Here is a 10,733-nt window from a genome sequence, read left to right on the forward strand (position 1 = left end):
CTATAGCGGAGCGGATAACGATTCGGGATAGCGCGGTCATCAATTACCGGAACCGTACGAACTGCGCGAGCATTAGTCACATGGTCCGAACCGCGAGGTCCCAAAATAGCGGACCAGCCATAGAACGTCGCGATCCGAACCCTGGATTGCAAAATGGCGAACCGTGGTAGCCAGGTAATAGAATCGCGCGTGCCGCGGGAACCATAGCCTAACCGAGTAAGTAAGGAAACGATGAAATGCGCGGGAACCATAGCCTAACCGACCACGCGCTCCGCCTAACCGAGTAAGTAAGGAAGCGATAAAAGTAGTGGTATTTCACCGGCGATGTTGCCATCTCCCACTTATGCTACACCTCTCATGTCTCCTTACAGTGCCAGACTAGAGTCAAGTTTAACAGGGTCTTCTTTCCCCGCTAATTTTTCCAAGCCCGTTCTCTTGGCAGTGGTTTCGCTAGATAGTAGATAGGGACAGTGGGAATCTCGTTAATCCCGGTACATAGCCACATGGTCCGAACCGCGAGGTCCGAAAATAAGGGACCAGCCAGAGAACGACGCAATCCAGTCACCAAATTGTAAGATGGTGAACCGGGGTAGTCAGGTGGTAGAACCGCGCGTGCCGCGGGAATGATAGCCACGCGGTCCGAACTGCGAGGTCACAAAGTAGGTGACCAGCGAAAGAGAGACGCGATCCGGTCACCAGGTTGCAGAGTGGCGAACCGTGGTAGCTAGGTAGTAGAACCGCGCGTGCCGTGGGATTAATAGCCACACGATCCGAACCGCGAGGTCGCAGAATAGGGGACCGGCCAGAGAGCGACGCGATCCGGTCACTAAGAAACCAGATAGGTAACTAGGCGTCATCCGCGGGGAAAATCCAGCGGGTCACAGCTAACGGGACCTGGTAGTCCCGAGGAACAAGTTGCCGTCAAAATCCGATCACCCGGACGCGAGATAAGGGAACGTGTCGGCCAAGTCGGTACCCGGACGTCGGCCACAGGGACTGAGTCCAGAATCTCGTTAGTAGGGACCGTGAAAGCGAGACCCGGGGGTCGCCGTCAACGGCAAACATCGCGAAAGCGACCCAGACGTCTTCTTCGAGAAGTCGACCCGGGGTCGTCTAAAAGGACGTAAGAGAAGACGTGCGCACGGGTCGGCGTCGTCGAAAGTCGAAAATTAAGAGTGGTGGAAAACCACTATCCGGGGGCCGTTTTAGGACGTCGCGTATATGGTACTACAAGTGAAAATTTCCACCGCGAACATCTGGTACGGCCAGGCGTAGTCAACACCTATTGTAACTGCGTAGCGGCAAACATCTGGCGCGGCCAGAAGTCGTAAACACTTATTGTTAACGCGGAGAACGGAAAAGTACCGCGAAGAGAAAGCGGCCGAGACCCCATGGTGGGGGTAAACTACCAGAGGTAGGGAGCCCGAGAGAGGAATATTCCTCGATGCAGTCTCTCGTGGGCGCTCGTAGGTATAACACCCGTCTCGCGCGTATATCTCGGCGTGTCGTTGTAATTATCGCGATTACGTACCGAATTACGAATTTCACGTACCACAGCGTCCGAAACAAACGGGAACGCCCGCGAAACGCGTTACTTGTCGCCGATACGAAAGGCGAATGGTTTTGACGTACCGTAAACGAAAACTTCGCACTGTTGCGGCCCCAATTAATATAACAATAAATAGTATTAAGAATAAAGACCGCGAAGAACAATAGCGAACGCGACCGCGAAAGCCCGAAAGAATTACGCAACGCCGAATCAGCAAGAGATGAGTTGCGCGATCGGCCCACATACGATCGAGCAACTCAGCGATATCGAAGGACAGGACGAGGATTCAAAAGGAAGCGACAACAGGAGACGAGAGGGCAATCGGAGTCAGGGAGCAGATCAGTAACGGGCATTCTTGTACGTAATAACTGTAAAGCAGATTCAATTAAAGTATTCTTTATTCAAAGTGCCGTTTATCTAAGAGTGTTCTGTCAGTCACTCATCCCGCCTCCTCCTTGGAACGATCGAATCTTAGTGTACCCAAAAAGGGGCACAACAAAATGGTGGCAGCGTGAGGGATCCAGTGGCAGGAAGACGGGAACGGCAGCTGAAACAAAAAAATAAGTGAATCAGTGAGGCAGTGCAACATCCTCAACGGAGACACGGCAGCCAGATTTAAAAACAGCGGACGACACGGTAGCGGCCGACGAGGGACAAGCGAGCAGCGTAACCCGAGAAAGCGCCGACCTACCTCAACGGAGGTTCACCGACAGATAAGGCGGCACGAGCACCGACCAGCAACATGCGACTAGCGACCGTAATGTAAGTCGATTAAGCAAATTATGTAAAGCGCAATCACCGTAAATGTCAGAAAACGAAAATCCACCTGCGGAACTAAACCAATCGTGGCTCCATAGCGAGACATCACGACGAGCGCGTAGAAATAGACCGTTAAGCCCCGTGCAAACGACCGAAGAAGTCGTAAGCGATAATCGCGAAACCGTGCGTAGAAATTTAGACGCGTACTACTCAAGCGAAAGCGAATCAAAACCGGAATTACACCCGAACAGCGTAATCGAACGCGAATCCCAATTCGACGATTCCGTTATAATTTTAGACGCGAGAGTAATAGGACAAAATAACGGCCCCGACGAAAATAGACTCCACCCCTCACACGCGCACGCACAATCCGAAGACGCGGACAGTACGACCAGTAGGCGAACACACAGACGAGAGTTCTCATTAACCTCGTATGATAGCAGCATACATATATTTGACCCGCAAGAGTATTATTCTGCCCCGAGACACGTGAACGTAATCGAGATGGCGGAAGCAACAAATAGCAACCACGACGCGAATAACGTAAATGACAACGCGCCGATAACCCCAAAGGAAATAGACGAAGAAATAAGCCGTCTTAATCGAGTGCTATCACAAAGAGGCACCCCGGCGAATCACCGTAACCGGATACCCGCACGGGCCGGACCGCCGCGGGACGATAGAGATTCCATTCTCGACGAGATATTCACCGGTCCCAATCCCTCTGATTTTCAGAGACGTATTTGGCTAAATAATTAGTTATGGTTTGAACGCCATTGACAGTTCTCAGATCCTCAAAACATTTAGCTCCTGCCACATGGAGAAGAAGAAGGCGGAGATAAAATCTCTCAGTATCTTTGATGCTCACTGTGTAAAGCCTTGTAATTACTTTATTAACACCTTTTTTGCGTAGCTTCCACTTAGTTTCTTTCTTTTCATAAATGTATTGAGAAGAAATATCTGTATAAAGAAAATGCATTGCATTTTCATCAGATTGGTTCAATTTGAACCATGCAGTCAGCGTAGTATCTCGGGTGAGCTCTCTTTGAGCAGCTTGCTCTTCATTTCCCGCTCTGAAATAAACCATTTGACGATTAGGCAAATAGACTGCCAGTCTTATTACTGTGTGAGACTTCATGAATAGATCGTATCCATTCAGTCTCCACATTGCTTCTGGAGCACTAACATATCTTGCATCTAGGAATGAGTTAACTTCATCTACTTTAATGAGCCTTGTGCCATCTCGTGTTTGCACTTCAATTGCGGCACAGTCAAATCCTTTGTGAATGTACTTATATAAGTATTTTACGCTCTTCACTGATGAGCATATTTCCAAATTGATGTGCCGATCATATTTCATGATTAAATATGGCGAATATGGCACCACCCATCGATTGTCAATTTCTTTTCCTCTAACAATGTATTTTTTCCCAGTATTTCTTCGTTGATACATGGGATATCCATTCACATTAGCATTTGTTTCGTCTCGAAACTCTTTTGGAAAGCCTTTTGAGCATTTTCCATCGTCACCAGTGCAAGGATATCTCTGAGATTGATTGCCACACGGACCATGAATCATGTGCTTCAGAACTTTTGCATTAAGTTCTGGATATCTTTCTTCGTCAGGAATTTCAACCCATACCATCATGTCAATGATTTTGTTCGATATGGTGGAGTCGCAATAGGGATCAGGGCGGTGGCGGTGAGTCATCGAGACAAGATTTGATAACAAAACAATATATTCTGTGTCTAAATTACATACATTATGTTTGCGTTGTCTTAGGCGGCGCCTTGAAGGCGCCTAATCAAAATATAAGTGCTAACGCACGGTTTCAAAATTTAATTTGGCGGATGGCCTTCTTTGCAAGGGGCTTGGAAGGGACCGAATTATTGTTCAGGTCGAGTTTAGAGCCCGGAGTGAGAGGTGGCTTATCCGTCGGTTGATCCGGTGGGTCCACTGGCGATGAAGGAGCCAGGAAAGCTCGCGTGAGCACTGTTTGACACGCCGTATTTCGCGTTTCCTTGACGCGGATCAGGTGGAGGGCCGGTGGTCGCAAAATGCGGCAATCTCGCTTCCGGAGGATCAGTCCAGCGGGCCTAGTGCAACGCACCTCCGGGAGCTCCAGTGGAACGAGCTTCCACGGACGTATCGCCTGTCCCTTGTCAAGCTCCCGTCTCTTCACCTGCCGCTCCTGCGGCACTGGCTGGTTGAAAAAACGAGGTTTCGAATGGGCCGGTGTCTCCTGGTGCCGCTCCTGCGACACCGGTTTAGCGGGCTCCGCCCCCTTCGCGTGCCGCTCCTGAGTTCCCGGTTTCGCGGGCTCTGCTCGGTTTGCGTACCGCTCCTGCGGTGCTGGCGGGTAGGAGAGACGCTTCCTTCGTCTCTGGCTCCGCGTCCTGGTTCGGCACCTCTTCCTTCTGGTCGCTGTTGGAGTGGGGCCACTCCGCGCTTCCGCTCCCACAGTGCCGGGCCCGGAAAGGGCGTCCGGTTTGGAGGGGGCCGCGTTCTCCACGATGGCTCCAAAGGAGTGCAATGAGCGGAGGAGAAGTCTCTCGACGCTCGACTACTACTGCGCGGAGGAGAGGGAATCTCACTCGACGCTACAAAATAATTATGTTTCGACTCTCTCAACGCTTCCTCGACACGAGATCGTAAAGTATAGCGGTAGGATTCGATGCTGGTCTGTGCGCAGCTCGCCTTAAATTGCTACTCGAGCGTACTTTAAACGCGAGTAAGTGTATGTGAGCCGGCGACGTGCCGCAGCGAGCCGCGAAATCTGATAAGCGCGTGTTGGCCGGGCGCGCATTCGTCAGGCGCGCGCGGCACATGTTCGGCTTCTCGAACAGACTTCTTGAAGTCGAGGCTTATCTTCATCACTCAACATTGCAAGTAAATGCAAATGTGAAAGTCCTCTTTTTTGGAACTCAATCACGCCTGCATAGGCTATGATATTTCCAAAAATTCCATTTTGGATTAGATTCTTCATAACCTCTTTGACATCCAAGCTGAATGTTTTAGCGACCAAATCAGGTCGATACTCTAATGGTCATCCATCAAGGTTTTCCTTAATTTCAGGGCATTGAGGATTGCAAGTTATCGTAAGAAAAATGTCTGGTTTACCAAACTTTCTGACTAAAGACATGGCATCTTGGTACCTTTCTTGCATATTCCTTAGACTGCCCATAAATGAGGATGGTAATATTACAGGTATACCAGCTGTAATTCCTTTTTTTTGTGCTCGATTATCGATGATTAAGCTCGATTAAGATGATCCATTAACCCTGAAATAAAGTTCAGCTCTTAATTGAGGCTGATTCAATTTAATGTAATTAAGCCTATTGGCTTCTGTTTTCATATAGGCATCAAGTATAAATTAACACCTCAATTTGCCTGCTCTTTGAAATTGGCTAAATTCTGCTCTTGGTGCCAGCAAGTGAGCGTAATAGTCCATTTGCGTTACTTTGAATCCTGGATATTGAGGATTATGAGATTTCAATTCTGAATGCCATCCATTATTACCGTATGGATATAATAAAGGGTAACACATTGGGTCACATCTTTTGTCCAGAATTGAAATTTGTTGGACATCGTTCGAATTTTTGTTATAAATCCGAATGTTTCTCTCAAATGGAGGCTCACCATCAACATTTTGAAAGACCACGGCTATTTCATTAGCTCGTGGAGCATTGTATCTTCTTTGATCATGTTGAGGATCATTTGGAAAGCACAACATCAAATTTAGAGCTTGAGTGCCTCTTGGATTAAGATCTTGTTCAACTTGACGCATCATCTTAAAAGTCTTGGCAAATTCATTGCATTTGATCATGAAACATGATAAATTTCTCATCAGGGCTAGATCACACCCTTGGTTGGCTTTGTTATTCATTCTATGATGAACAGCTTCTTCCGTATCCAAAAAGTAAAGTTGTGCATATCGTGGGGGTTGCCCATCACATGGGCGCATTGCTGTCGAGGTCAAATGATGATATTGCCCATAAATCTTTAAGCAATAAAGAGCAAGGTTCACTACATCCAAGGGATTCCTATTGCCTGGGGCACCCATGGAAGCCATAGCTAAAGCGCTGTTATACGAACAAATATTATCCATAAAATTCTTAGATGGAGCATTATTTCCCATGAATAATTTTTTAAGAAATTCAGGAAAATTTATGTGTTTTAATTGAAGCTTACCCTCTTGGCAACAATATGTAAATTTTCCATCTTTAGGCTTTTTACATGTAAAGTTTAACGATTTGCAAAATTGGCATTCGACATTCATTTGGCCAAGTGTGTGAACAGGCACATTCATTTCATGACCTTTGGCAATTAGCGCAATGTGGTGATTCAGTTGTTTGGCTTGGCACCTTCTCTAATCATGTCTCTGGGGATCAGCTTCAAGTCGTTGAGATCTTGTCTCATTATTTTCCTCTGCCCTCTGCTGAGTATTTCTCTGGGCATTAACTTTCAGTCGTTGATACCTTGTCTCATCATTTTCCTCTGCCCTCTGCTGAGCATGTCTCTGGGCATCAGCTTTCAGTCATTGATACCTTGTCTCATCATTTTCCTCTGCCCTCTGCTGAGCATGTCTCTGGGCATCAGCTTTCAGTCGTTGATACCTTGTCTCATCATTTTCCTCTGCCCTTTGCTGAGCATGTCTCTGGGCATCAGCTTCAAGTCTTTCAGTCCTTTCCTCCCAACTCTCATTTTTTCGCCTCTGTCGTGTACGGCTGCTTTCACGACTCATTTTACTCAAATTTTCGCCTTTTCTTTTTCGAGGCATTTTTTATAATTAAAATTTACTTGGTCTCTAAATATTGAATGCCAAAGTTTGTTTGCTTGTATGTACACTCACCGGCAAAAATGCCTGGACATTTCGATATCTTGAGATATCGAACATTGTCAGTCAGGCGTATCGTGTCTAAATATTCGTGCTCTATGACTGTTGATTATTCAAGAACCAAGCTGAGAACCAGCAACGCAGTTACAGAAATTGAGGTTAAAAGGTAAGAGGTTACAAAACCATATATTTCTTTTTATCACATGATATCCAGTGGTCTACAGTTACTCGAATTCTGCATTAAAATAAATAATATAGAGATATTAACTAATATAGAGATCATTTAATTATATTTGAAATATATTTCAAAATACATTCCAGAAACTGTAGACGATTGGATATTAAGTTAATGATTAATTATTCAATATAAGAAACTTGTTGTAATGTTACATCAGCTCATTTATGTGACAAACACTGGCCATGCAGTCTCTACTTTGGCTTCGAAGTTGGCTTTCATGTGCAGCCCAGGAATTTGTGGCTTGTCTTATTTTTAATGATTAATTAACTAAGAATTTAATTAATTACTAAAAAAGCAATTAAATGTATAAGTTATATATTTAAATTATATATTTACCAAATAAAATGTATTTATTTAATATAATGTATTTATTTATAACAGTTAAGTAACAATTAAAGAATTAAGTCTTGTATTTATTAACACAATCAATTTACATAAACATTGTAAACATTTAAACATAATTGTAGTATATTATTTATTATATGTTATATATTGTAATATATATTTATTTACTGCATTTGTGAAACAAAAAGAGAAAATCAGAATTAAAAAATATTATCTATTTGCACTTCTTTTATATAAATTTTTGCCGATATTTCACATACCAATAAGGTATACAAAATCCGTTACTTTCTAGCACCAATTGCAGCCGCCTTTGCATAGAATTAACTAAATTCCGTGTAAAGTTTGGCTCTAATGATAGCTCATTCCAGACATTATTGACATGAATCCTTAATGCTTCCTTTGTTCGTAGTTGACCAGCTCTCCACGAGGTCTTCATCTTGGCCCAAACGTTTTCAATAACATTCAGATCTGGCGATTTTGCTGGCCATGGAATTTTTTCGAAATCTGGATTTACATCAAACCAAGCCTGAACAAATCTTGATGAGTGGACACCACTATTATCTTGCACAATTTTTATGGTCGAAAACTTTTCTTCCGGAAATATTTGTTTCGCGCTAGGTTTTAAAACTTCTTCTAAAATTTCTACGTATTCTTCAGCATTCATTCTCGGAGAAATTTCTTGAAGACGCAATAATCCCCTGGAGGACATACATCCCCAAAATCCTATTACAATTCTTCCACTCTGTGCTAAAGGAAGGACGTAATTAGGATTTAAACGTTGACCGTCAGGTCTCCAGACTCGATATCTTCCGTCTTCTGCGGATAAGAAAGTTTTCTCATCCATCCAAATTACTGCATCCCATACTTCCTGCGGCGTATTTAAATATCGTCTTGCAAATTCCATTTTTCTATTTCTATGCACCAGTTTCAATTCAATTTTTCTTGCGGCTGGTCGTGACCTAATAGTTGCCCCATTTAATCGGCGTCTCACAGATCTTTTCGAAATATCAAAATTTTCATTATTTGGCATTGCCTCAACGGAATCAAAAGGATTTGCGATCACTCCCATAACAATATCCTCGTCTTGTTCGGGCGTACTTTTTCTTGGACCTGTATTATACTTCCTGTGATCTTCGAGAGCAGCTAAACTAAAATAATATTAAATAATGATTCGACTTAAAATAAGTTACCATAACAACTAAACTAGGGAGTCATAAGTAACTAACCTTAGAAAAAAGAAGAACATTTTTATAATGGAGAGAATAAGTATTTACGCAAACTTAAGCCAAGCAGATAGAGGACAAATAATTGCACTGTATCAAATAGGACTTAGCAAGCAAGATATCTCTCAAATTGTCGGCTGCAACCGAAAAACTGTGAGCTTATGGATTAATAAATTTAATGAAGGAGGTTTAGCTGCTCTCGAAGATCACAGGAAGTATAATACAGGTCCAAGAAAAAGTACGCCCGAACAAGACGAGGATATTGTTATGGGAGTGATTGCAAATCCTTTGGATTCCGTTGAGGCAATGCCAAATAATGAAAATTTTGATATTTCGGAAAGATCTGTGAGACGCCGATTAAATGGGGCAACTATTAAGTCACGACCAGCCGCAAGAAAAATTGAATTGAAACTGGTGCATAGAAATAGAAAAATGGAATTTGCAAGACGATATTTAAATACGCCGCAGGAAGTATGGGATGCAGTAATTTGGATGGATGAGAAAACTTTCTCATCCGCAGAAGACGGAAGATATCGAGTCTGGAGACCTGACGGTCAACGTTTAAATCCAATATTTCTGAAATCTTTCAGAAAGTTGTTTACAATATTTGTAAGTTTCTGTAATATTGCAAAAAATGTGGCAAATGCAACTCTTATAAAAAATGAAAATATAATCTTGAACAACATTATATAATTATATATGAAAATATATATGATTATATTCTTATAAAGTTTATATATAATCATATAAAAAATGGAAATATAATCTTGAACAACATTATATGATTATATATGAAAATATATATATGATTATATTCTTATAAAACCTCTGCTCCATTTAAAAATTCTAATTTATGTTTAACAGAGAATATCTTTACAGCAGACAATTCACAAATGTGAAATATCTGCTGTTAAAGAAAATCTGCTGTAAATATCTTTTTATTTACCTTTAAATAAAAAAGAACGGAAAAACAGCCACAGGAAACTTCTTGGAAAAATTTTTATAACAGGAACAGGATAAAATAATTTCTTTTTGTAAGATAAAATATCTGTGAAAGAAAAAAAACATAATTTGAAATCATATGTAAAAAAATACCATTAAAAATTCATAAATTAGTTGTCTAAATAAATTTCCCAAGGAGCGCAAAAATTTACATAATTTTATATATATATATAAGTACCGTCGTCTGTATGTATGTATGTATGTACGAAAGAGATGGAGAAATGAAAAAAATTTAAGATACATAATTTTTTTCTTTGTCTGTCTCTCTCTCTCTCTCTCTCTCTTTCTTATAATGTTCTCTTTTTGTCTTTTCCTTGATTTGTCTTTGATCGATTGCATAAAAAACTATCTTTTCTGTATGCTAAGAGCCAAAGCACAAGACATGGCGTAGCAATCTACGACAGTCGTAGTCATGGACGTAAGTAACGCACAAGCTTTGGCGTAGTGCGTTATGTCGTATGGATGTATCAGCTAGCTGCGTTTAACCGAAGGTGAGTACATATCCTGATAATTTCGAAGTAAATTAATAGTAATCGTCAAATTTAATTGTTGAAAGTAAAATTTTTACTAATTAGGCTGTAACAACCTAATTATGATGTAATGATCTATTTTTGTGCTTATATGTTAAATGACGAACAATGGTAATTTTAGATTAACAGCAATTTTTCTTTATATAAGAGTGCTTAAAGAATTTTTTTTCTTTGCTTGCACCTTGTTAATTTATGAATTTTTTTTAGATTATTGTTTAAATAAAGTTGTATATGGTAATGGTAATTTTT

General features: G+C 41.9%; 1 protein-coding gene across 1 annotated transcript; it reads right to left on the reverse strand.

The window, feature by feature from the left end:
* Nucleotides 1-3,014: 3,014 nt before the first annotated feature.
* LOC112457774 lies at nt 3,015-3,953 on the reverse strand. Its single transcript, XM_025021007.1, has one exon. The coding sequence runs from the start codon at nt 3,951-3,953 to the stop codon at nt 3,015-3,017; it is 939 nt and encodes a 312-aa protein (XP_024876775.1).
* Nucleotides 3,954-10,733: the final 6,780 nt, after the last annotated feature.

This window comes from Temnothorax curvispinosus, unplaced genomic scaffold, assembly GCF_003070985.1.
Source record: "Temnothorax curvispinosus isolate PA1 unplaced genomic scaffold, ASM307098v1 QBEX01008231.1, whole genome shotgun sequence".
Taxonomy (NCBI): domain Eukaryota; kingdom Metazoa; phylum Arthropoda; class Insecta; order Hymenoptera; family Formicidae; genus Temnothorax; species Temnothorax curvispinosus.

Coding starts and splice junctions, on each gene's coding strand:
- LOC112457774 (XM_025021007.1), bottom strand. CDS start 3,953: ATGGTATGGGTTGAAATTCCTGACGAAGAAAGATATCCAGAACTTAAT.